This window comes from Engraulis encrasicolus, chromosome 19 (assembly GCF_034702125.1).
Source record: "Engraulis encrasicolus isolate BLACKSEA-1 chromosome 19, IST_EnEncr_1.0, whole genome shotgun sequence".
NCBI lineage: Eukaryota > Metazoa > Chordata > Actinopteri > Clupeiformes > Engraulidae > Engraulis > Engraulis encrasicolus.
This window is the reverse complement of record NC_085875.1, coordinates 27,340,701-27,367,718: the sequence shown is the minus strand read 5'-3', so window position 1 is coordinate 27,367,718 and position 27,018 is coordinate 27,340,701. Positions and strand designations below refer to the sequence as shown.

Below are 27,018 nucleotides of genomic sequence, written 5' to 3'. Positions count from 1 at the left end.
CGTCGCCATGGTTACTCCTCAAACAAAATCTTGCACTCGTGGGGGAATGTGGTAGAAATCATAGCCTAGATGTTAAAATAACTGCAATTTTAACCCGCCCCTGGTTGAAATTAAATGTATCATTCATGAAAATACAGTATATAGAATCTTGACAATATTGATCAATAAATATGGTTCGTTTTTGAGCTGAGTTCCAGTAGGCTGTGCTTCCCCTAGCTTCCAATAGGAGTCGCCACTGACGAGATGGAGAGAGAGAGAGAGAAAAAGACTAGGCGCAGCTCGGAACAAAACAAAAGACCTTTTAACAACAAAACTTTATAGATCAATCTTTCTAAGTGCCATCTTATGACGCACTGAACTAAATCAAAAGAGGTAATGTAGAATACTGCTGATAGCCTCAAACTAAGAATGCCCAAATGAATTTGAAACATCTTTGATTTGTGATTTACAGTGAGACCATTTGTGAAGAAATACAATCAAATGATTTGGCCTACAAGCAACTAAATGGGTGCCGATGAAAACTCATCATGATCACATTTATGCATTACTATTTACATCACCGAATGCACTTTACGATCAAGCCAGCCAACTTCAAGGAGGGATTTTAAAGGCTACAAGGAATTGAGATTTTTTAAGGCATTAACCTTTAAACAAACACAGTAGTCTACCACATTTTTTCTCCTTCCCATCCTCAGGTCTAATTATACTTGTTAAAAAATTACATACTAGAGTCAAAAAGTATGTGTTTGCTATTGCTACCATATACAAATCGTGGTCACGTAACTGACATACAATAAATAGTGTGTTAAAATAAGCTTATTTTCTTTTTAGGCCATTTATAATGTACAAAGAAATAATTAAAAAAAGCTTTTTAAACCAACGTGAGATATTTCAGCTCAGTCAACATAGAGTGAAAGGAAACACTAGTGACAACTTCAGCAATCCTATTGCTATGAAGCATCTGTTATGGACAGTACTACATCAGTGGGTGCAGTTGGCGTTTTGTCTTTTCAAGAGGCCAGTGAGTACCAGGGCATCATGAAGGTCTTTTACTGTCGTTATTAATTTTCCCCCTCCAGAGTGTCATTAAAAAAAAAAAAAAAAAAAACTATACACATGTTGGAAGAACTAGGAAATATATCTCTGTGATTAATGGCTGGTGGTGGTGGGGCGTTGACCAAATGATGGAGGGGAATGGGGTGGTGTGTGTGTGTGGCCATAACATTAAATTAAATTCTGACCGAAAAATAAAAACACGTCCAAATTAAACATTATATACAAAGAGTACATGGACAAAAAACGTAGCACATGTACACAAATAAATACCAGTGTATCAGCACTGCCCTCACACTCCCCATTATCCCCTGTCCAACTCAATTATTTGACTCTGCCCCCCTCTCCTTATTGGGCGGTCTGGTCAGGATGCCAGCACCCCGCGCCGAATGATGTCGGAGCCGTAGCGGCGGGTGATGACGTCATGGCTCCTCAGCCTTTGGGCTTGTCCCTGCCATGGCTTGCCATCAGGCCCCGCCGCCTCTTTGTCACTCTCCTCCTCTACAGAGTCTTTCTCCTTCTCCACGGGTCTGTTCTCACTGGCGCTGCCAGCCTTGCCCCCTGCTGGCTTGTGGTTCTCCGCGCCCCCCACCCCCACCCTCACCCGAGTTCTGAGTGTGGGAGCGGTGGCGTGTGCTGTCGTCGTAGAGTTTCTCTCTGATGTTCTACGTGGTACGGGAGAAGGGGTGGTGGCGGGAGTAGGTTCAGGACCTTCTGACCCTAACGCTCCCCCAGCTGACTCAAACCCCTGGTGCCCTCCTCCACGGCCACTGGTCTTCTCTCCTTTCCTGGGGATACGAAAGCTACCCCAGGCCCTAGTGCTGCTGCTGCTGCTACTGCCGGTCTCTGAGGATTCCGTTCCGGAACTCTGCCTCCTCAGAACTCCATTGTACTTGGTTTCTGTGGTAACAGCGGATGAGGCAGAGGCAGCGTTCTTGCTCCAGGTGTCTTCTTCCATGTTCTCGATGCTGTCTGAACCCTTCTGCTGCTGCTGGTGGTCCAGAGACACTCTCAGGCTGGTTCTGAGTTTGGAGGGGATCGGTGAGGGCTCCACTGCTCTCCTCTTTCGGTCCTCCACGTGGTAAATCTGGGCGTTTGGGGGGATGGCTACAGGAGTCAGCCTGAGCGTGGGCATCAGGTTGGGGGGTGGTGTGTGGTTCGGGCCCCCGAGACTGAGGTCCCCCACTCTCATGCACATCTGGGTGTTCATAACGGCACTTTTGCTGCTGCTGATGCTACCAATGTCCCCATTTGTTTTGTCACTGGTCTGTCGCTCACTTCTTGTTTTGGGGGTAACAATGGCGCTGCTGCTGCTACTGCTGCTGCCGTCACTATTCTGCCTCTCAAGCCTCACCTCCACACGAAAGTTGTCAATTTTCTCTGTGGCAGTTCTGGTGACGTCTCTGCGGGTGACGCGACGAGTCTCTGCTTCAGGTGTCGGACACAAGCTACTATCCGTATCCTTGGGCAGCCTGCCCACGTCATTGGCCCGTTGTGGTTGGGAAGGTGGAGCCAACACACCGTTAAGTCGGGGCGTCTTGGCGGGAAGGAGGCCGTTGGTCTTGGGAGGCTTGGATACTTCCTGTTCCTGTGAGGATGTGAGGTCACTTCCTGTGCTAATGCTACAGCTACTACGTCCTCGTCCTCCTCTTAGACTGTGCTTCTCCAGTTTGATCACAAGCTTTGGGGTAATTTGTGCTGTGGAGTTTGGGACTGCGAGAGTGTCGTTTGGGGTAACCATCAATGTGGATTTTGTAGAAATCTCTGTGGGAGTTGTTTTGCTGCTGCTGCCTCCTCTTCCTCCTCGTAGGCTCTGCTTCTCCAGCTTGACCACTGGGTTTGGGGTAACCTGCGCTGCGGACCTTGTTGGGACTGTCGGAGTAGAGTTTGAGGTTACCACAGGTGTAGGTTTTGCAGAAAGCTGTGTGGAATTTATTTTGTGAGGACTGGGTGGGTTTTCCACTTCTTGTGAGGACGTGAGGTCACTTCTTGAGCAGACATTGCCACCTCTTCCTCCTTTTCTTTTTCTTCTTCCTCCTCGTACCCTCTGTTTCTCCAGTTTGATCATCACTGGGTTTGGACTAACCTGCGCTGCAGAGTTTGGGGTATCCACTGGTGTGGGTTTTGCAGGAGCCCGTGCATAATTTTCAGCCGTCTGCGTGGATTTTGGCGTAACCTGAGAGGGTCTTGTGGTGGGTGTCCGTGTGGAGTCTGTGGAATATGCCTGCGTGGTGGACTTTGGGGGTGCCGGTGTGGAAGTAGGGGTGTGGGTGCTGGGTGTTGTCTCTGTTGCTGAGCTGGATCTTCCTGCGCTAACGCGTCCTCCTCGGGCGGCCTGCTTCTCCCGTTTGATTACTGGGTTTGGGGTAAGCTGCACTGTGGATTTCGTCGGGAGTGTCTGAGCAGAGGTTAGGGGAGTGTGTGTGGATTTGCCGGGGGCCTGCGTGAGATTCGGAGCTGCCTGTGTGGATTTTGAGGGGACCTGAGAGGAGGATTTTGCAGGCGTCTGTGTCGAGTTTGGGGCCGATGTGGAGGACTTTGGGACACCCGGTGTGGAAGTGGGGATCATTGGTGGTGGCTGGGTTATGGAGTGAGGCCGCTGAGGCGTAGTACTAGACGTGGAGGAGGAGGAGGAGGAGGACGAGGGGCCCTTGAGGACGCGTGGGGAGGAGTAAGGCACACTGCTCATGGCGGGGTCTCTGAAGTAGAACTGGGCCTCCGACAGACGTCTGGTGTTGGACAGGCCTGGAAGAGGGAGGGATAAAGGAGGAATAGGGATCATTTATTTATTTATTCATTTATTTTATTTCCCTTGTTTTTTCTCCTCATTTTCTTTGAAAAGGTTGGGTTCTAGCACAGGAATGTATTATTAGATTTCTATCCATTATTGTTATTATTTTTTACATTATTAACATGTCTATCCAGTTAAAATGACAAAATAATCTCATCTTAAGAATCATGGTACTTTTTTATGAGTGAACTTTATTGGAAATGTATGATGTGCGGACATTTGAATGCTGGAGGGATCTGCCCCCTCTTTTTCTATAGACCTTTCCACTGGCATGCATACAGCACATCTCACATAAACCTTTGTTTGGTGTAAACTGTGTATAAGCTTAATCAAATAAATCAAAATAGGAAGGCATTTGGTGTGGCTATTTCTTAATCCTTTTTTCAGATGTTTTACTTGTCGATGTTTTACTTTTTTCAGATGTTTTACCAGCACACGTGATGTCTATTTTTGGAATGCACGCACACTTCAGGCTTTATGTTGGGAGCCGTCAAATGAGCAATAAATATTCAAACGTTTTTTCCCTTACCTGTTACATACCATGTACAAATACAAATGCGCAGATGTATGTACGTAGGAAACCGCCACATGTTTCCATGTACTCAGCCAGGCAGTACAGGGGCTATGTAAATAAGATACGTCTGGCGGTATCTCAGCCATACGTTTGTCTATAGATAGGCCGTGTGTGCGTGGGAGAGTATGCAAACGGCACATATGTTTGATTTAACCGATAGATACAAGCCGATAAAATGGACAAGTTGTTGGAATGAGGTGTGTTTTACCTTAAATCCCGGTATGTTCTATGTATGTGTAATAATGACGCATATTTGCCAAGTAAAAATAAATGATTTGATGTATATACACGAGGAGTAAATGAAGTCAGACAAATAGCTGCATTTGTCAGTGCAGAGATGACCATTTGTAGTAGCATTATGTAGCTGTGTGTTCTGCGGTGAGAGTGTGTCTTAATTTGTACAGCTGTTCTGCTCCACTGCTCGGCTTGTATCAGTGATTCTGTGCGTACCAGTATGCGTGTGTGTGTGTGTGTGTGTGTGTGTGTGTGTGTGTGTGTGTGTGTGTGTGTGTGTGTGTGTGTGTGTACCTGTGAAGCGGTCCTGCTCCAGTAGTCTGATGTGCTGCTGGAAGATCTGCTCCTGAACGCGACACACTGACCGCTTGATCTTCTCCCTCCGTGTCACCATGTAGGTCAGATTACGCACCTGAGACACACACACACACACACACACACACACACACACACACACACACACACACACACACACACACACACACACACACACACACACACACACACACACACACACACACACACACACAGAATAAACCATAAAGCACCAAAGGTAAAATTTGTAAGTTGGCTTCCACAGTCATGCTCTAATGAAGGCGGTATTGAAATGCTTTAAGTATTCCTTTAAAGATTTCACATGTATGGTGTACCATTTGATAGGAAGTTCAGAACACTGCTACAGTGCACTGAAGGTTTAACAAGTGAAATGAATGTTCGGGTAGTGAAAGTTCTATAGAATTCTGGGCGCCATTCAATACAATTTGGAAATTTAGAATCTTTCAATGTTATAGAACGCATTATTTTTATAGAACGTTCTAAAACCCACACTCTTAAATGTATGAAATAAGCTCTGGTGTCCAAACAGCACTTTGGCATTTAGCATGCTCCAATTTGGCATTTGGATTCTGACACATGCATGTGGTGTCCTAGAACTTGGCAGAGACCAACTTAGCAAACAAAGCCATGCTTGACTACGGAAGTAACAGAATATAAATTAACCTAGTTATATGAAATAATTCTGACTCATCTCCAAAAAGTAGTACGTTGGAAAGTTGGTCAGGAAGTTTAAATCCCTACTCCCAAAAGGTGCCACCCAAAGCAAGAGAAAACCTTGCACATTCATGCTTTCATTCTCTCATATCTTCCCACTCCACTCTCAGTCTCTCTGTTAACCTGCTATCGTTTTTAATTACAGTGTTGTCACCTGGCTGTGACATTTACAACACAAGCTCAAGGTGATTGACAGCAGTTATAATTTAGTTGGGGATGCATGAAGCAAACATGCATGATGTGAGTAGCTGACTTGCTTTTGTGTTCACATAAGGAAATAGGCTGTCTAGTGTAATGCATTGCAAGTCATCGTAGAATCGGACTGTATCGATTCGAATCGTTACCTCCCAAATCGTTATCGAATCGTAAGGGCAGTGCCAATGCACACCATTAAGGCTGACTATGGGGATACAGTTTGTGAAGGAGAAAAAAAAATCTGATTGTTGAAGTCAAGTCAGAACAAGACTGACCGGTGGGAACAAGCTGGTCCATCCACATGACTACCAAAAAGTCCTTTCTCCTTGTCTTCTATTCATTTTTTTTCCTGAGCAACCAAAAATTACCAACAGTCATGCTGTTTGGCAGTAACATTTTTCCTTTCTTGCATGCAGTTAAAATAGAAATGGCTCATGCCAGATTGCTCTATATTCTGTGGTGGGGCTTCTGCTCTGCCCACTCCTGATTTTCCTGACAGTAGCAAATAAATCAGGCTGAATGAATGCAGTGTGTTTATTTGTAATAAAGCAATTATAAAATAGAAAGCCATGGTGGTGCTGCTTCTCTGTGCTGTAACTCTGTAGTGGGGTGTTATGTGGTGTGCATCCTGCTAATGCACCGCACCATGTACAGACAATATGCCCTGCCTATGTCCTGCAAGAGTCACTCTTCTACTAACGCTTAGAGACTCTTCACTGTCTCCATGTGAAATAAAGGTGAAAAAAACCCCAATAAAAATATCTTTCAAATAAATAAGACAGAGATTGCTTATATGTTCTATATACATCTGCCTTGTTGTAGCTCTGCAACTTTGTGCTGTGCTGCATTCTGTCGTTGGGCTTCTGCTCTGCCATCTACTGATTTACCTCTCTTCGTCTTAATATACACCACGAGAGCAATACACCATGCTGAATGAATGCTGTTTATTTGTAATAAAGTAATCATAAAATAGAAGTAGAAAGCTGCCTCTCAGTGCTGCAACTCTGTAGTGGAGTTCCTGCTCATTAACTGCCCCTCATCTTCCTGCCAGCCGCCGCCATCGCCTTGCCAACAAGCCACTTCCTGCTCCTGTTCCTAGCTCTCCTCCTAGCAAACGCCTCCTTCTCCTTCTTCTGCGCAGGGGTCCTAGCTTTCTTCCTATTTAACTCCTCCTCCTGCGCAGGTGTTGCTCCTCCACTTCCTCCTCCACCTACCCTCTCCAGGTCCTGCCGCAGGTGTGTGAAGAGCCTCAGGCGTCGGAGCAGCACCTCCTGTTCGCGCCGCGCCAGGCTCTCCTCCTCCTCCCGCTTGGGTGTGACGAGCGGCTGGTTGTGGTTGGCCCGGCGCTTCAGCTTCCAGTACTGGTAGAGTACAGTACAGTGGAGGGACAATTATTCATTATTATTATATAATTTAATGATCATATCAAATAATTAATCATAATCCCAGAGGACATTTAGGTGTAGCAGCATACATGAATAACAATACACAAGACATCATACACGTTATTGAACAACATATTACACATAAAGCACACACTTGCATTACATTCAGCCATTGGCAGATCACATACATTCAGCCATAGGCAGATCACACACAAACACAAACACACAGACGCAGACACTAACACAGACACTAACACAGACACTAACACAGACAGACAGACAGACAGACAGACAGACAGACGCACGCACACACCTGGTAGACCAGGTCCACGGCCTCCTCGGGCAGAGTCAGCCCCAGCCGCCGCGACGTCTCCGCCACGTTCGCCAGCCGGTAGAACTCGTCCTCCAGCTGCAGCAGACGCTGCTTGCGCTCACTCAGGCAGCCCGCCGAGGCCGCTGAGATGGAGGATGCAGAGGAGACTTTGGTGCCGCTGCGCGAGTGTGGCGGGTCGGGGGCTGGGCGTAAGTGCTGGTTCGGATTCGGGTTCTGATTCGGGTCTCGAGGTTTTCTTCCTCCGCTTCCCTTTCGTCCAGCTGCTGCTGCCAGCTTCTTCATGTCCTTCGCCACACTTCCCGACGCCATTTCCGACTCCGTTGTCACTGCCGTGCCCGGGTTGTCTTGCGAGCCATCGGAGGCGGCGACGTCGGTGGGCTTGAGTCCGGAGTGCTGCGGGCAGTAGGACTTGAACTTGACCTCGTCGGCCTCAGTCAGAATGGTGCGCATCTTCAGGCCGCCGCGCTGGCCGCACGTCACGTGGAACGCCGTGCGGCAGCTCTTGGCCGAGCACTGGGGGGACAGCAGAGGCAGAGAGACATGCGTTACATACACAGAGGACAGGCATACTCATGGAGATACACTGGGTACCTTTCAATCTATTTCCTTCCATCCTTTCCTATTGCTTGTGGCCTTGTGGCTGAAAGCTTGAAATCACAGATGATCAAAGTTTTATTCAATATCTCACAAAAACACAATTCAAAGGTCATCATCTCATTTGCAATTGGGATGTTGAATGGGGAACCCCCCCCCATAAAGCTGGACTGCCTAGGTTGACAGCGTAGAAACGTTATCATTTTCTTCACCAAGGTGGACCAAACACAAGGCAAGAGGCCATAAGCAACAAGACAGGACAGTGACATGGGACAGGTCAATAACATTGAAGAACAGGAGCACATACAGATGTCCAAGTGGTCCTTATACAGGCAGTAGCTGAGGGCCAGGCGGTGTGTGTGTGCGTGTGTGTGTGTGTGTGTGTGTGTGTACCTGTATGCAGGGGCCTGAGCGGTCCTTGCAGAGACAGCAGCTGAGGGCCAGGCGGTGTGTGTGTGTGTGTGTGTGTGTGTGTGTGTGTGTGTGTGTGTGTGTGTGTGTGTGTGTGTGTGTGTGTGTGTGTGTGTGTACCTGTATGCAGGCGCCTGAGCGGTCCTTGCAGAGGCAACAGCTGAGGGCCAGGCGGTGTGTGTGTGTTAGGGGTGGTACGGTTCACAAAATTCACGGTTCGGTTCACATCGCGGTGTCAAGGTCACGGTTTTCGGTTCTCTACGGTTCTTTTTTTTTAGTTCATGATAAATGGTGCACTGGCTAATAGAATCGGACTTATCACTAAATATCCTACATATGGTTTGTATAGGCTTATAATGTGAAAATGGTGTGATTTTAATTGTGTCATCCTCTGATTTGGTCTTATACGCTAATGTTTTAATCAGAAAAACTGGATAAGATACTCCTAGAATCTCTGTTTTACATATTTTTCTGGGCAGTACATGAATTGCGGTTTGCGATGGATTGCACGGTTCGGTTCGGTATGTGTGTGAATTGTACGGTTTCGGTTTTCGGTGCGGATTGTGCCATCCCTATTGTGTGTGTGTGTGTGTGTGTGTGCGTGCGTGCGTGTACCTGTATGCAGGCGCCTGAGCGGTCCTTGCAGAGGCAGCAGCTGAGGGCCAGGCGGTTGCTGGGGATGTGGGAGATGTTGGTGATGGGCTCCATCTTCTCTGGGTTACCTATGCTCACCTACACACAGACACAGACACACGGTAAGACTGTTGTGTTTGTAGATATGCATCACGTTTTCAACATCAAATATATGCTCATACAGTGCCCTCCATAATTATTGGCACCCCTGGTTGAGATGTGTTAAAAGCCTTAAAATAAATTCAGTGTTTATTGCAGAAGAATACTGTCACACTGAAAATTGAAGGAAAATGTAGCCTTCAACTCAAATGAATTGTAAGAAAATAAAAAAATCCCTGACTAAAAAAGAATTATTTTTCATTAAATCACCTGTTCCACAATTATTGGCACCCTTAACAATTCCCAGGAAATAAATATAATTGAAGCATTTCTGTCATTTCTACAGTAGTTTACAAAGTTTACCAGAGTATGTAGGAACATTTAATTAGTAATTCATCACTTCCTGTTTCCCTGGGGTATAAATATGACGTGACACCGAGGGCATTTCTCTTATCCACTCTTAAACATGGGAAAGACAAAGGAACACAGCATACAAGTGAGGCAGATGTGCGTCGACCTTCACAGGTCAGGCAGAGGCTACAAGAAGATTGCCACTCAACTGCAGCTGCCCATATCCACTGTGAGAGGAATAATTAAGAAGTTCAAAACAACTGGAACAGTGGTAAACAAGCCTGGACGAGGACCCAAGTTTATTTTGCCACCACGCACAGTGAGGAGGATGGTAAGAGAAATCAAAAGATCTCCAAAGCTCACTGTTACAGAATTACAACAAATGGTAGCATCCTGGGGTCACAAAGTCTCCAAATCAACCATCAGGCGCTGTCTACACGCCAACAAGCTGTTTGGGAGGCATGCACGGAGAAAAGCTTTCCTCACTCACAATCATAAACGCAAGCGTCTGGAGTTCGCCAAGCGGTATTGGGGCTTCAACTGGGACCGTGTGCTTTGGTCAGATGAGACCAAGATTGAGCTTTTTGGCAACAAACACTCTAAGTGGGTCTGGCGTACCACGAAAGATGCGCATGCTGAAAAGCACCTCATACCCACTGTGAAGTATGGGGGTGGGTCAGTGATGCTGTGGGGCTGTTTCGCTTCCAAAGGCCCAGGGAACCTTGTTAGGGTGCATGGCATCATGAATGCTTTGAAATACCAGGACATTTTAAATCAAAATCTGTTGCCCTCTGCCCGAAAGCTGAAGCTGGGTCGTCACTGGGTCTTGACCCTAAACATATGGCCAAATCTACACAGAAATGGTTCACCAGACACAAAATCAAGCTCCTCCCATGGCCATCTCAGTCCCCTGACCTCAACCCCATTGAGAACCTGTGGGGTGAGCTGAAGAGGAGAGTACAGAGGAGAGGACCCAGGTCTCTGGATGATTTAGAGAGATTCTGCAAAGAGGAATGGCTGAAGATCCCTCTTTCTGTCTTTTCCCATCTTGTGAAACATTATAGGAGAAGATTAGGTGCTGTTTTGTGGGCAAAAGGGGGTTGTACAAAATATTAACACCAGGGGTGCTAATAATTGTGACACGCATTATTTGATGTCAAATAATTATTTCTTTATGTGGGATTTTTTCCCCACTGAATAAATGCACTTGTATTGAAGGTTGGATTTTTCTCTTTTTTCCATTAAGGTCCCATATTATTTAGAAAAAAAATAAAATAATTGGAAGCTAAAAAACACATCTCAACCAGGGGTGCTAATAATTATGGAGGGCACTGTATATGCACAAGACACAGAAAGACTATTTTCAATAATATAATACTAAGTCTTTGCAACCAGAAGCAATCAACAGCAGTACACTGGTTCAAACCATGGAACACATCTCTCTCTTGTAAGAGTTTTCTCTTGCTTCTCATTGATACTTCATGATTAGAGTGATCTGCACACTGTGGTTTTAGAGGCCAAAACTAGAGGCACGATGAGCACAGAAAAGCTAAGACATGAGATCCAGCCTGCATCTCGCGTACTAAGCACTCGCAGCAAATAAAGGGCGTCTGGGATGCGTCCCAGTTTGTAACTCAAGTCAGCGTGAAAAACACTAACATTCAAAAGAGGACACCTGAGCATCAAGCGTGCTCATAACATAATATCCATTACAGTCCCACTGTATGCACAAAGATTTTCTGCTCACGCACAAGAGTTTGCTTTTCAAGCAAGCCTAACCTGAGGCTTATCTTGATCTAGGACTCTCGCTACTGTTAAATGCTCTTGTGGTCAAAGATTCCCAAAAAGACTTGTCACCACCATTTGTCACAGATGTTTTCTTTCTTTCAAAATTATTTTAATTATTTTCAAACACACAAAACACCATCAACGACAACACCCACCAGCCAGAGGTGGGCAAACTCTGGCCTGGGGGCCACATGCAGACAGAGCTTTTACACGAAACAACTTTGAAATCCAATTTGATGCTTGCACCCAAGATCCTTAAAATGGCTACCCAATCCAGATCCCAACCCAATCATCTGGGATCTAGAGAGAGCAGCTGATATGTTGTGTACCCCCTTGGTCCCTGTGTATGTGTGTGTGTGTGTGTGTGTGTATGTGTGTGTGTGTGTGTGTGTGTGTGTGTGTATGTGTGTATGTGTGTGTGTGTGTGTGTGTGTATGTGTGAGTGAGTGAGTGAGTGAAGTGAGTGTGAGAGAGAGAGACCCACCTCTGGGATCCAGAGAGCGCAGCTGACGTGTTGTGTACCCACTTGGCCCGCTGTGTGTGTGTGTGTGTGTGTGTGTGTGTGTGTGTGTGTCTGTGTCCCACCTCTGGGATCCAGAGAGCGCAGCTGACGTGTACCCACTTGACCGGTGTGTGTGTGTGTGTGTGTGTGTGTGTGTGTGTGTGTGTGTGTGTGTGTGAGAGAGAGAGACCCAACTCTGGAATCTAGATAGCCCAACTGATGTGTTGTGTATCCCCTTGGTCCCAGTGTGTGTGTGTGTGTGTGTGTGTGTGTGTGTGTGTGTGTGTGTGTGTGTGTGTGTGTGTGTGTGAGACAGAGAGACCCACCTCTGGGATCCAGAGAGCGCAGCTGACGTGTACCCACTTGACCGGTGTGTGTGTGTGTGTGTGTGTGTGTGTGTGTGTGTGTCTGTCTGTGAGAGAGAGACCCACCTCTGGGATCCAGAGAGCGCAGCTGACGTGTACCCACTTGGTGCCGCTGCGCGTGGGCTTCATGGCTCCTCCCCTCTTGGGGCACAGCTGGCAGCGGGGGGAGATGCCCAGGGCACAGATGCGGCACAGCCAGCTGCCCGACGGCACCTTCAGGATGCCATAGCACGCCTGCAGTGCACACACAAACAAACAACAACAACAACAACAACCATTAACACAAACATAAACAAACACTACAGGATAACATAGCACGCCTGCAGCACACAAACAAACAATGACCATTAACGTAAATAAACTCTTCAGGATGCCATAGCACACCTGCAGCACACAAACAAACAACAACTAACATTAACACAAACAAACAAACAAACTCTTCAGGATGCCATAGCACGCCTGCACCACACAAACAAACAAAAAACACACAAAAATATACACATAAACAAACGCTTTAGGATACTATAACAGGCCTTCAATACACAAACAAACAAACACACACACACACAAACAAATGCTTCAGGATATCATAACAGGCCTTCAATACACAAAAAACAATAAAGATGAAAGTAAACTTAAACAATAACCCTTAAAGTTCAGAAAACACAGCACACGGAATACTGCTATTTTTTTTTGTGCTGTCTGGAGACATTGATAATGGACTAGATCCGAGACGTTTGTAGCTCCAGATATTTTCCGTTGACTTCTTTTGTTAATTTGTCGGACACAATACACTTTTTGAGCCTGCAATCCTTGTGTGCGCCTCATCTTTTTGACTGTCCTAGTATCACTATTTTTGGTGAGCAGTCGCACCAAGCAACAAGCGATCCTAAGTTAAGGCGCAGACGCCAACTTTCTTTGTTTCGTTACTAGTGTGTGTGCGTGTTTGTGTGTGCATGTTCATTCGTGTTTGTGTGTCTTCGAGCGTGTGTGTGTGTGTGTGTGTGTGTGTGTCTCTTCCAGGCCTACTGCCTCTAGATGAGCCATCGACTGTGTGTGATTGTGTGTGTGTGTCTAATGTGAGCTTTTCTAGTGTGTACGTGTTTATGTTTGTGTGTGTGACCCTGGAGTCCTGATTTTCCTAACTAAATAACCATGCTCTTTAAAGAAGAAGAAAAATCCACACACACAAGCTACGTGTCATTTATTAAGCGGGCTTGCGGAGCAAGGACCATGCAGAGCATGGCCCTTGCAGAGCAAGGCCCGTTTCTCTAAGTCCTGTTTCTTATTTATTGGTCTTGTGCAGGGCAGCAGTAAAATAGAAAATGGATCTCCTCCTAGGCCTTTCGAGATAGAGACACCGTTCAAACACTAAAACGACCGGCTCGGCTTGGAGATCGCGTATAGTTATAGGCTTCTCCGTGTCTCTTGTCGTTTTCCCGTTTTTGGCGATTTTGTTAAAGCCTGGGTCCCCATTGGAAACAGTGGTGGAACCTCCATGAACCAAGGTTCCGGCACTCTAGATATTAGAGTGTAGGAGGCTTTTTCGGTCATAAAACATCAACACTTTCACCTAGAACTTTAGTTGACGCGTTGTTACCCAAGTAAAAAAAAAGTGTACTTAATATATACTTAATAAGTACGTTTTATTGTATTTAAAGTGTACTTCAAAAGTGTGTATTTAAAGAATGTTATTTTGGGACAACTTATAGTATACTTAAATGTACTTGAAATATAATTAAGTAGAGCTTAAACACATTTTAAGTTGACTTTTTTTTTACTAAAATTAAACTTTGTATAAGTGTACTTAATATACTAAAAATATATTTAACTTTAAGTACATTATAAGTATACTAACCAAGTCACTTTAAAATGTGTTTAATGTGTACTTTAGCATGCGGATAAGTGCATTTTAAGTACATTAGAAATCTATTTTAACGTCATGAGAAAGTACTTTATAGTATACTGCAGAAGTACATACTTAAGTTGTGTTATTTTGGGACAACTTATAGTATACTTAAATAGTCTTGAAATATAATTAAGTACAGCTTAATCACATTTTAAGTTGACTTTTTTGTACTAAAATGAAACTTTGTACAAGTGTACTTAATATGCTAAAAATATATTTGACTTTAAGTACATTATAAGTATACTAACCAAGTCACTTTAAAATGTGTTTAATGTGAACTTTAGCATGCGGATAAGTGCATTTTAAGTACATTAGAAATCTATTTCAATGTCATGAGAAAAGTAATTTATAGTATACTGCAGAAGTACATACTTAAGTTGTGTTATTTTGGGACAACTTATAGTATACTTAAATACACTTGAAATATAATTAAGTAGAGCTTAATCACATTTTAAGTTGACTTTTTTGTACTAAAATCAAACTTTGTACAAGTGTACCTAATATACTAAAAATATACTTTACTTTAAGTACATGTAAGTATACTAACCAAATAACTTTAAAATGTGTTTAATGTGTACTTTAGCATGCAGATAAGTGCAATTTAAGTACATTAGAAATCTATTTCAATGTCACAAGAAAGTACTTTATAGCATGCTGCAGAAGTATATACTTAAGTTGTGTTATTTTGGGACAACTTATAGTGCACTTAAATACACTTGAAGTATGATTAAGTAGAGCTTAAACACATTTTAAGTTTACTTTTTTGTACTAAAATCAAACTTTGTACAAGTGCACTTAATGTACTAAAGCATACTTTACTTTAAGTACATTTCAAATATATTCACAAAAATCGCTTTAAGTACATTTTAAGTGTATTGACTCTAAATGTATTTTAAGTATACTACAAGTAGATTTTACTTTAAGCACATTTCAAATATATTTATTTTAAGTACACTTTAAATATATTTCAAAAGTATATGAAAAAAACATCAATGTAATTTCTAATTACTCATTTCCATTGTACACTGTCTTGTTCACAGTCATCAGCCATTCACATGAACCTTCCTTTCACCTTCACTTCAGACAACAACCACTGCCTCAACCAGGATTTGAACCCACAATTCACTGAACCACAGACCTGCACTCTAACCACTAGACCACAACTACCTGTTCTACAACAGGCACAATTACGTTCTTGAAGTAATAGTCTTGAGCAGTACACTTTAAGTATACTTTTATATACTTCATAATAATACTTAGAAATCATTGGTGGTGGTATGCTTTTATCGAATTAAAGACACTTTTACATGTTTAATTTGTGCGCCAAAAAGTACACTTAAAGTGCACTTAATACACTAATAACACAACTTAAGTACAGACTTCAGTATTGTGCTTAAAAGGTAAGGCCTTATATGCCTTTTTAAGATCTGTTTGTGCTCTTCAATATGGTGTTTTTACCATGAAAATACATTAACAAAATGGAAGGTGGAAGGTTATTTAATGTTACAAAGCATAATGAATAAATAAGCCTAGGTTAAAATACACTAAAATGATGGTTTAAAAAAAGTACCCAGGTGAAAAAAGTGTACTTAATATACTTAATAAGTATGTATTTTTGTATTTAAAATATACTTCAAAAGTGTGTATTTAAAGAACGTTATTTTGGGACAACTTATAGTATACTTAAATACACTTGAAGTATGATTAAGTAGAGCTTTAACACATTTTAAAGCTGACTTTTTGGTACTAAAATCAATCTTTGCAGAAGTGTACTTAATATACTAAAATCATACTTAAATGTAAGTACATTTTAAATATACTTACTAATTCACTTTAAAAGATGTTTAATGTGTACTTTAACATGTGGTTAAGTGTAACTATTTGAAGTATGCTACAAATATATTTCAAGGTCATGAGAAAAGCACTTTATAGCATGCTGCAGAAGTACATACTTAAGTTGTGTTATTTTGGGACAACTTATAGTATACTTAAATACACTGTAAATATAATTAAGTAGAGCTTTAACACATTTTAAGTTTACTTTTTGGTACTAAAATCAAACTTTGTACAAGTGTAACTTAATATACTAAAACCATACTTAACTTTAAGTACGTTTCAAATATTCTTTCTAATACCAAACTTTAGCACATTACTTTTAAAATACAAATACACTTAAATATACACTTAAAATATACTACACCAATAGTATGTCTTCAAATACAATACATTTAAATACAATACACTAATAGTGCATTTTATAATACTACACTTTAACACATTACTTTTAAAATACAAATGTACTTAAAATAGACTTAAAAATTGAATATACTAATAGTATATTTAACAGTACCACACTTAAGCACATTACTTTAAAAATACAAATGTACTTACAATACATTTAAATGCAATACACTAATAGTGTATTTTAAAATATTACACTTAAGTACATAACTTTTAAAAATACAAAGATACTTAAAATACACTTACAGTATAATACACTAATAGTATACTTTATAATGCTACACTTTAGCCCATTACTTTTAAAATACAAATGTACTTTAAAATACATTGAAATAGAATATACTAATAGTGTATTTAACAATACCACACTTTAGCACATTACTTTAAAAATACAAATGTATTTACAATTCATTTAAATACAATACACTAATAGTGTATTTTATAATACTACACGTTAACACATTACTTTTAAAATACAAATGTACTTAAAATAGACTTCAAATTGAATATACTACTAGTATAATTAACAATACCACACTTAAGCACATTACTTTAAAAATACAAATGTACTTACAATACATTTAAATACAATACACTAATAGTGTATTTTATAATACTACACTTAAGTACATAACTTTTAAAATACAAAGATACTGAAAATACACTTAAAATATAATACACTAATAGTATACTTTATAATGCTACACTTTAGCCCATTACTTTTAAAATACAAATGTACTTAAAATACATTTAAATACAATACACTAATAGTGTACATGACTTTTAAAATACAAAGATACTTAAAATACACTTAAAATATAATACACTAACAGTATACTGTATAATGCTACACTTTAGCACATTACTTTTAAAATACAAATGTACTTAAAATAGACTTAAAATACAATATACTAATAGTATATTTGACAATACTACACTTTAGCACATTACTTTTAAAATACAAATGTACTTACAGTACATTTAAATACAATACACTAATAGTGTATTTTATAATACTACACTGAAGTATATAACTTTTAAAATACAAAGATACTTAAAATACACTTAAAGTATAATACACTAATAGTATACTTTATAATGCTACACTTTAGCACATTACTTTTAAAATACAAATATACTTGAAATACACTTAAAATATAATACACTTAATAGTATATTTACAATACTACACTTAGCACATTACTTTTTAAAATACAAATATACTTAAAATACATTTAAAATACAATACACTAACAGTATATTTTATAAAACTATATTTAAGTACATAACTTTAATAATACAAATGATTTAAAATATATTTAAAATACACTAAACTATAAGTATATTTTTAAATACCATACTTAAGTACTGTACTTGATAAATAGAGTGTACTTAAAATATACTTTCTGAAAATTAAATATATTTAAAGTACACTTAAGTACACATTTTTTTGACCTGGGTAGCGAGCTCTATGGGATGTCTCCAAATTGTCAAAGTTTCATCTCCCAAATTCCAATACTTTTTAAATGGCAGGTTTGTAAAAAAAACAGGCCTGGCTCTATGGAGAATCCCAGTCTTTCGAAAAGGGCATTTTTCAAGAGATCAGCGCATGTCCCACACGGAGGTCCATTTGTGCCTGAAAAATTTAACCTATAAACTTCATTCAAATACTGTTAGAGAGATGACAAGCATGACTCCGATCTGTGAAAAGGACACGTGCCAACTCCTTTTAGTTTTTTTACAACGATGTTGTAAAGACAAAAAACTCATTCTCATTTTCTCCCCAGTTTAGAGCTCAATACTAACTGTCTTTCAGTCAATCACAACAGGTGCAGCCAGTGAAGGATTCCATTTCAACTGTCACTGTCTCAAGATTCCATTCTTAACGAGCAGGTGCGAGCAAGCATTCTAGAAGTCTATTGTTCAGCTCTGCAATGCAATGTAATATAGTCTTGCTGGACTATGCATGACAATTAGCTGCTTGGCTTAGTGGTAATGCATGCCGCTGCATTAGAGATATGGAGGTTGAGGGTTCGAAATCCATCCGAAGCCATGTTGATTTTCTAAATTATATCATATGCAGCGTTCCTTGGCCGACTTAAAATGCCATGTATATCATTTAGTATGGATGGCAAATGTGCTGAATTACAGATATTGAGGTTGGGGGTTCGAAACCCAGTCAAAGCCATGTTGATTTTTTTCAAAATTATATCATATGCAGTGTTCCTTGACCAACCTAAAATGTCATGTATGTCATTTAGTATGCATGGCAAATGTGCTGGATTACAGATATGGAAGTTGGGGGTTCGAATCCCAGTCAAAGCCATGTTGATTTTCAAAATTATATCATATGCAGTGTTCCTTGGCCAACTTAAAATGCCATGTATGTCATTTAATGGCAAATGTGCTGAATTAGGGATATGGGGGTTGGAGGTTCGAACGTCAGTCGAAGCCATGTTGATTTTCAAAATGATATCATATGCAGTGTTCCTTAGCCAACTTCAAATATCATGTATCGTATGTCATTTAATATCAATGGCAAAGGGGTTGGATTACAGATATGGAGGTTGTGAGTTCTAATCCCGCTCGAAGCCATGTTGATTTTCAAAATTATATCATATGCAGTGTTCCTTAGCCAACTTAAAATACCATGTATGTCATTTAGTATATCCCCAAAACGCAGAGCTACAACACTTTCAAGATGGCTGAATCCAAGATGGCTGAATTGTTTGGCCCATAACTTCTGACTGGGTGGATGGAGTTTTTCCAAGATTTCTTTTAGCTTTGTTTTCTCAATAGTACTTTGTTTCATCTCTGCCCCAAAAGGCAAGCCCGCTTCCAGCATTTTCTGTGAGAATGCATTTCTAGTTTCTAGATTACCATCATGTCCACAAGCAAATGCGTTTCGGCTCTTAAGCCATCATCAGCGCATGGTACTCAGAACGCCATGCTCTACCCATCTCTTGCCCTCTTCCCCTCTTCCCCAAAACACGCACCTGATGTACACAGATGTTGCACTTGTCGCAGAAGACCATCTCGTTTCCGTCCTCCCCGTCGGGCGACTGGCACACGTCGCACACCACGTCCTCGTCGTACTCGATGCCCAGCCCCTCCTCCGTCTCCATGGCGTGGCGCAGGCTGTCGTAGCACCAGCGCTCCAACTCCTCCATGATGCGCTCCATCGAGAGCTCGTCCAGGGCCGGCAGGCCTGCAGCACACACACACACACATTAGAATAGCACATGCACAGAGACTGTCCTAGCACCTATTCCTCCATAACGCGTTCCATAGACAGCTCATGTAGAGGTTGCAGGCCTACAACACACACACTCAAATACACACGATAGGAAAGCACACATTACACACACACACAAACACACACGCACACACACACACAGAGTAGTAACCACAGCAACACAGTGTGCCCCTGAGATGGCCATAATTATGCAGCGGCTGCACTCTTTACAAAGGACAAACATAAGGACACCCCCCTCTCTGTTTCTGCTTGCTTTGCTCTTAGTAACAGTGCAACAGGTGCCATGTGTTCCCTAGTTTGGCTACACAGGGTTGATTGCAGTGGATATGTTCAAAAGCAAGAAGGTGTGTACAATTGCAAAGTGAATGGTCCCTTCCCGGTCACATTCATCATTGAGTCATCATCAGCGTGCCCCAAGATGCTCTTACAACACTGCAAGAGAATAGCGGGATTCTGCAAAGGTTTCTTTTTCGAAGGGCATTTGGTGCACCCTAGTGTGAAACGCCTTTTTTTGACATCTCACTCAAAAGTGTTTTCGTGGCAGTAGACAGTGTAACTCATCCATGTGTCCAAGTAGGGGGAGGGGAGGGGGACCCCGTATGAGGGGGGTTCCACGGGGAGTCATTTTTGTTTTTTAACATGTAAACCCATTAATGCAGCATGCTGCTTAGCACAACTTGGACCTTTACTTAGCGCCAGGAGTAAAATATTATAGAAGGTAGAGAGTATTTTGGAGAGTAGGTAACCAACCTTAACCAAAGGCAGAAGAAAATAGAGCTGTTTTTTATTTCTTCCCAAAAGATGACTCTATTGGCAGACAGTCCCGTTTCCCAAAAATGGCTCAGACATTTAGCAGGCGTTTCAGACATCAATGGGTTAATGGGACACAATGTAGGATGAGACGTAGTTTGCACGGTGCCCATGGCATGCTGGTCTCAAAATCTACACAGTCATGAAAAAATGCTGTTTAAATAAACTCGCTGTGAGAATGTTTTTCACCAAGGAACTTTGCATTTGTGGTTCTCCGACAGCGGACTGTGAAAGTGGTCGCGAGAGTCATCGTTGATTTACTAATGACATAAGCATCGGATGACTCGGGACAGTGATTAATAAAATTTGAATCCGACATTGGTGCTAGTTGTACACAGGGCCCAGTGAGGGCTACTCGTACTCACCCATGTGTTCCAGCTCTGCGTTGGCGGCGCTGAGCCAGGCCACGTCCTGCTCGTCCAGGTCGTACCGGCAGACGCCCTCGGCCAGCGTGCGCACGCCCACGTAGCCCAGCACCGGCGGCTCGTAGCCCGACGAGCGAATCAGCTTCTTAGGCCGGCTAAAAATGGCCACCGCCCCGGGCCTCTCACACGGCGTCCTTCATATAAATACATACATAATCAAACAAACAAAGCAAAAAAATTAAGAAGACCATTTGCCATCAACATTGTAACACGTTGTAGTACACAGTCCAAATTGTCCAAATGTTTCAAACTTGCAATACGCATATCTTGCATAGCCGTTTCAAGAATGTTGGGTGGGAGTGCCACCTTGGATTGAACAGTTGTCTTTCTTGTAAAGGCTCTGAGGGCCAGGTGAAATGGCTCAGCGTGTTCGCCTTTATCGTCAGGACAGTACAGTGGAGAGTGGGACAGGAAATGAGTGGGAGAGAGTCTTTGGGAAATGACCTCGGTCCAGAATTGTACAAGGGTCCCCCGTGTTACAGTGCAGTGCTGCTTGAGCCACGACTAGGCCATACCTAACCACAGACTGCAGTATTGGGTATGGATTGTGTGTGTGTGTGTGTGTGTGTGTGTGTGTGTGTGTGTGTGTGTGTGTGTGTGTGTGTGTGTGTGTGTGTGTGTGTGTGTGATGTGCAAGTGTTCCTTCATACCTGACGACAGGGTGTGGTACGGAGTCGGGGCTGACGGGCACCTGCACCCCTTTCTCCCACTCCTGCCTCCAGGCGTCAGCCAGCACGTAGTAGTCCTCAGGGCTCAGCTGATAGGTGTCATGCAGCTTCATCGCCGTGATCAGATCCGTCCGGAACACCTGCGGAGACCAATTAATGAATGAATGAATGAATGCATGAACGAATAAATTTTTATTGACCACAAGTGTGGAAACTTGTCTTCAGTTTCAACATGTAAAAGACACGTAAGACAGGGGAGACATTACACTTCAGAGGCATTACACATTAAGACAGACACTCCCATTTCATGCAAAATAAATAAATCAGGAACACCACGACGAACACCAGACGGATAGAGATTAACAGCACAATTAACTAATGCAGTTTTTCTGCTGTAAAGTCCCTTCTTACTGTGCCTCCCCTGCAGTACCTCTGCTGCCTCCTCCTAGTCGTTTGGGAACCACTAATCAGTTAATCAGCAAATCAATCCAGAGTAAATTAAAGGACATAATGACCGTGTATGTGTGTGTGAGAGAGAGTGCACAGAGCGAGAGAGAGAGAGAGAGAGAGAGAGAGAGAGAGAGAGAGAGAGAGATGAGGGAGACAGTGAAAGAAACAGACAGAGTGGAAAAGAGAGAAAAAAGAGAGTGTGGTAGAGAGAGAGAGAGGAAAGAGTGTGCAAGGGACAGATTAAAAGAGAAAGTGTGGGAGAGAAAGAGAAAAAGAGAGACTGTGGAAGAGAGAGCGGAAACAAGGTGATAGACAACCAGGCAGGCCCGGGGGAGGACAAGTGGCCTCCTGACTTCGGAGGGCTTCTTCCTCTCCCCAAGAGTGTGTGCATGTTTGAGAGAGAGAGAGAGAGAGAGAGAGAGAGAGAGAGAGAGAGAGAGAGAGAGAGAGAGAGAGAGAGAGAGCGAGCGAGCTTACCTCAGACGGCTTCTTGCCCTTGCATCTGCGGCCGTGTGTCTTGGAGTGATGGGACATGGACGTAGACGTGCCTGGGGAGTGCGGAGCAGGGACAGACACAGAGGAGGGGGAAGAGAATAGGGGAGTTAACTTCACATAAATCACATACTGCTCCATATGCTGATAAATTATAACTGCGTTAATATACTAATAATATAACAGATATAAACTATAGCAACAAAATGTAGCAAGTTTAAACAAACTATAAACTGAGCATAAAACTACAAAGTTAACATGTAGTAGCCAGTAGGTATGAACATAACCATAAGTAGGCTATCGAAGATATTTCCTAGAAAGGTCGAGACAAGAAATAAGTATCATTTTCAATCAGCAGTTTGAAACGAGCTGCTAATCCTTCTAGTTCCTTCCGCCATTTCCTCTGAACTTCAGCCTTGTGGCATAACACCAATGTTCAAATGATTAATGATCTAACTTTTTTATATGCTATCTTGCAAAGACATGACTCAGAAATGACCCTCTCTGCTGTGTGACAGCTAGGCACAAGGTCAAAAGGCAGAGGAAAGGATCGGAGGAACTGGAATGCTTTGCAGACTGTGCTCGGCTTTGAAATTGATGTCCGTGATGATCCCAACATTTCCCCAAACATTCTCTACCACACCAACAAATACCATGGCAGAAACCTGGTGAGTACTGTGGGACAATGAAATTCTAGGTTGTTTCGTCCGGAGGCGGTATTACATGCCTACGTCACAATAGCGACACACGTCCTTGTTGCCAACGACGTTTGATTCGTCGCCATGACAACCGTCCATACACCTAACCCTAAATCGCTTGTTTGAAATGGCCTGAAACTAGTGAGTGCCCACTGCAGTTCGGCAACGAGGACGCGCATCACTAGTGACGTAGGCACGTCTGGACGTAATATCCTAGTTTTTATGAGTCCCTCTAGAGTACCGTACTCCAAGAACCTGGCTGAGTAATAAACCAGGTTAAATTAACCTTGAGGTAGTAGTGATAAATCATCTAATAGAAGAGCTCGGAGTCCTCATTTTCTTAGTGAAATGACGCCTGTGGACTATCTATTAACCAGATTTATCACTTAACCTTGTTCTTGGAATAGTTTTCTTGACTATGGGACTGGCTATCAAAGTTTTTTTTTTTTTTTTAACATAGCGAGCGGGACTGACATGTTTAAAAATCATGTTTTGTGTACCATTTTGCTTGTATTGCATTTAAATTATCTTTTGTACATGACTTTGGATGAAAATAATTCTTACATATCACACACACACACGCACACATGCCTTCTTTCTGTTGTAGCAGCCATTAATCATCCCCCTACCCCTGACAAAAAAGACCCTGACGTGCAGCGCACAGGACAGAGCAGTGAAGATTAATACAATGAAATTACAGAATACGCAATTAGCCTTTCTTTCCGTGATGTCAGACAGACAATATCCATTTTGAAGAGAAGAAGGTATATGAGATTACCCAGTTTCAGGCAGAAATCAGTGGCGTATGCATACGTCTTTGCAATTGGTTATACCGGCTTTGAATCAAATGCATTGAACTGAATGTGTCACATGAAAAAGGAGGACCATAGGAGGAGGACCATACGCATAGAGCACTGCCTACAAGTCCAGGTGGCATCAGGCCGGCAGGTAATCTCTAATGTTGTTTCCCGACACTCTTAGTTAACACACAGGAGCAGGTTATCTTCCCCTCTCTATCTATCTCTCTGTCTGACCTGGTACAACTTCAGTAAACTTCCACAATCGCTGCCTGATCCTAACAGGTCTCTGTCTCTGTGTCTGAGCACACGCATCCTGCTGCTGTAGCTCATCATGCTTGCTGACCCTGCATCTCCCTGGCCACACACAGCACACATACAATGACGGAGACAAAGTATCAAAGCAAGGTTTGTGTAAGTTAGAAACAAACTAATTGATAAACAAATGTTACAGCATAAACATAATAGCATGGTAGATGATTGAATAGAAAGGTTATTTCATAATAGGGGACAAACTGTACAACGTCTCTCTCTAACAATACATGGGTTCTCAGTGTTCATCAACACAATGTTATAAGGAGAGGCACTGGCAGCCAACCACGAGCTAATTTTTTGACCCACAGCGGTTTCCAAGATTCAGAGGTTGTGTTATGCGCAGCTAGGTTCGCGCAGTCAGTTTATAAACAAAATTTAGAACCCATGTATAACAAGTGCAGTAATCAAGTCGATCCAGGCGATTTGAGTCACTTACTGCCTGTGTCGGAGTCATCGCTGCTGCTTGGGTGCCGGTTTCGCTTCATGGTCCAGGTTTCTGTTTGTATAATGACAGATGGGCAAAATGCATGGGTCACACTCAGTGGGTTTGCTTAATCTGGTGTCTATTTTATTATTATTACTTTTAATCCTTTCAGTCACTTCCACAGGCTAAATGTACAAAGTTTTTGGATTCTACAGCAAATTGAACCAATCTACTGCATGTGACCACTGCAATCTCTGTTACTAATGCCAATTATAGAGTAACAAAAAATAACTTCTGAGGGGTTATTTTGCAACACACCAAAAATAAAAATAAATGGCACCAAATGACAGGACTGGGCCTTAAAACTCCACACCCACAAATTCTCCTTTTACATCTCTGCTGTTTGGAGAAAAGTAAGGATTTAAACCCAGGGGATGTTTACGGAAGGAAAATAGAAACTGCCCGGCACATGCATGAAACGTCGACACGTGCGTCACACATACAACGTCACAATAGTGACAAATCCATGTTAGTAAACACAACAGAGTTCTTGTAAACTACTAAAAACATTGTATTAGAGCTCCGTCTTCATGATCTTTTAATGTTAATAAACTTCGTGTGTAATCATTTGTTCGTTCATGTCAACACCCTTGCTTACTGTGCCTCTAGAGGTTGTCTGTACTGACAAACAACAGTTATTCTTTGCAATTGTCTTACATTTCAATTTAGTCTAGTTCCATGGACTTGTGTGTACTTCTCTGGTGACAAACAAATACGATTGCAACAAGCGTAAACAATTTGCAACAACCACGCCTTCTCTCAAACTTTAGGTGCCCTTTTCAGAGCCTGTTCAGAATGTCACATTTAATTCAATTAACAACAGCCCTTCTCATTTCACCAAAACATCTACCAATGGGATTGCAAAAGGTTTAAATAAGTATTCTCGTAATGTAGGTTTGACTGGCCTACATTTCATGTAAAATAATTATGTCGACTGCGTTGCATAATGCTAACGCTAGCAGCAAAAGACGAAGAGGCAGCAGCATCATTGCATGCAGCTGCATAAAAGTTAGGAGTTGAAGTTAATCTCATATACACAAAAGCATAAAACCATGTTACACTGACAATATAACTTATGGTGGTATGTGAAATGTAAAAGGCTAATGAATTTCACAGCTGGACTGACAGCCAGGAACGTCACTGAAACGACCGTGCACCATTTATGGAGTGCTGGGACATCCCTTCATTATGCGTTAGCTGCTAGCTGCTAATTTACCATCGATGCAGACCGTGGCGTGAAGAACAGGGGAGACGTTGGGCTTTTGAGATAAAAGTGCGACTTTGCTGTTCTGACCTCATGAGCAAAATCACGATTGTGGTGTTCGGGGAAAGCTTTTTTCAGCCGCATTTACGGTCCTCGCAAATGAATCAACTTTATGGTCGTAAACAGAAACACACTTGATCTGCTTCATACTTCCAACGCACCATCAAGAACCCAGTAGGTGTTCAACGTGGCTTGTTTCCCATGCAGTGCCCGTTTCTCAGTGCCAACCCGTTGGCAGACACACTCTCCGTAAAAGTCCCTAACTTATATCAATTCCCTGCGGCAAGAACAGACACCTCTGCTGGATAGCCATCATGGTCAGGTCTCCGCGTTGTGTGGAGTATTCTCTTCCGAACTTAATCTTTTGGCGCCATTTTAATGACGTACTAAATTTCCACCGGGATGCGACCATCTGTACACAAAACTGTTCTCGGAAATGGCCCAAAACACAGGAGGCCACATGGCATTAAAATTTAAAATGAAGGCTTATATAGTTGTTAATCGGTGCTTCATAAATACAGTCTTCGCAGAAGGAAATGAGAAATTGAAGTGTACCTTTACTGTACAATCTTGCCGTTCGTTGCGGCGATGTTTCTAAGCAATGGTGCTGCGTGCTGTTTGAGTTGGGGCGGTAGCAGATTGTCCTTCCCCTCCCTGGACCTCAGACAAACACACACTGACTGACGTACACATCCACTTGTCACAGCTTCATAAATGCAACTAGAACCCTGCCTCTAGAGGGAGCATTTCCGCCTATAATTACGCGTGTGTGCTCATGGTTCTGCTACTAACATCTCTCACTCAAAATACTGTGAAATACACTTATAACATGTGTTTTCTGGTAACTTGG

At 42.3% G+C, this 27,018-nt stretch overlaps 1 protein-coding gene across 5 annotated transcripts; it reads right to left on the bottom strand.

The window, feature by feature from the left end:
• Nucleotides 1-243: 243 nt before the first annotated feature.
• jade1 (jade family PHD finger 1) lies at nt 244-27,018 on the bottom strand. 5 transcript variants are annotated; one of them, XM_063183984.1, is made up of 13 exons: nt 26,724-27,018; nt 24,857-24,916; nt 24,343-24,462; nt 22,596-22,666; nt 21,651-21,808; nt 20,941-21,134; nt 19,506-19,717; nt 12,426-12,593; nt 9,237-9,353; nt 7,596-8,129; nt 7,112-7,258; nt 4,947-5,064; nt 244-3,798 (listed from the first exon to the last, which is right to left on the bottom strand). In XM_063183984.1, the coding sequence occupies exons 2-13, from the start codon at nt 24,903-24,905 to the stop codon at nt 1,418-1,420; spliced, it is 4,269 nt and encodes a 1,422-aa protein (XP_063040054.1). In that variant the 5' UTR covers nt 24,906-24,916; nt 26,724-27,018; the 3' UTR covers nt 244-1,417. The 5 variants fall into 5 exon arrangements, with proteins under 5 accessions (XP_063040054.1, XP_063040053.1, XP_063040055.1 ...); XM_063183983.1 differs by lacking the exon at nt 26,724-27,018 and adding an exon at nt 25,002-26,323; XM_063183985.1 differs by lacking the exon at nt 26,724-27,018 and adding an exon at nt 25,218-26,323.

Coding starts and splice junctions, on each gene's coding strand:
- jade1 (XM_063183984.1), bottom strand. CDS start 24,905: ATGAAGCGAAACCGGCACCCAAGCAGCAGCGATGACTCCGACACAGGC. Junction 9,354..12,425: donor GCGCTCTCTGGATCCCAGAG/GTGGGTCTCTCT, acceptor GTCTGTGTGTAG/GTGAGCATAGGTAACCCAGA. Junction 3,799..4,946: donor GGAGCAGGACCGCTTCACAG/GTACACACACAC, acceptor TCCCTCTTCCAG/GCCTGTCCAACACCAGACGT.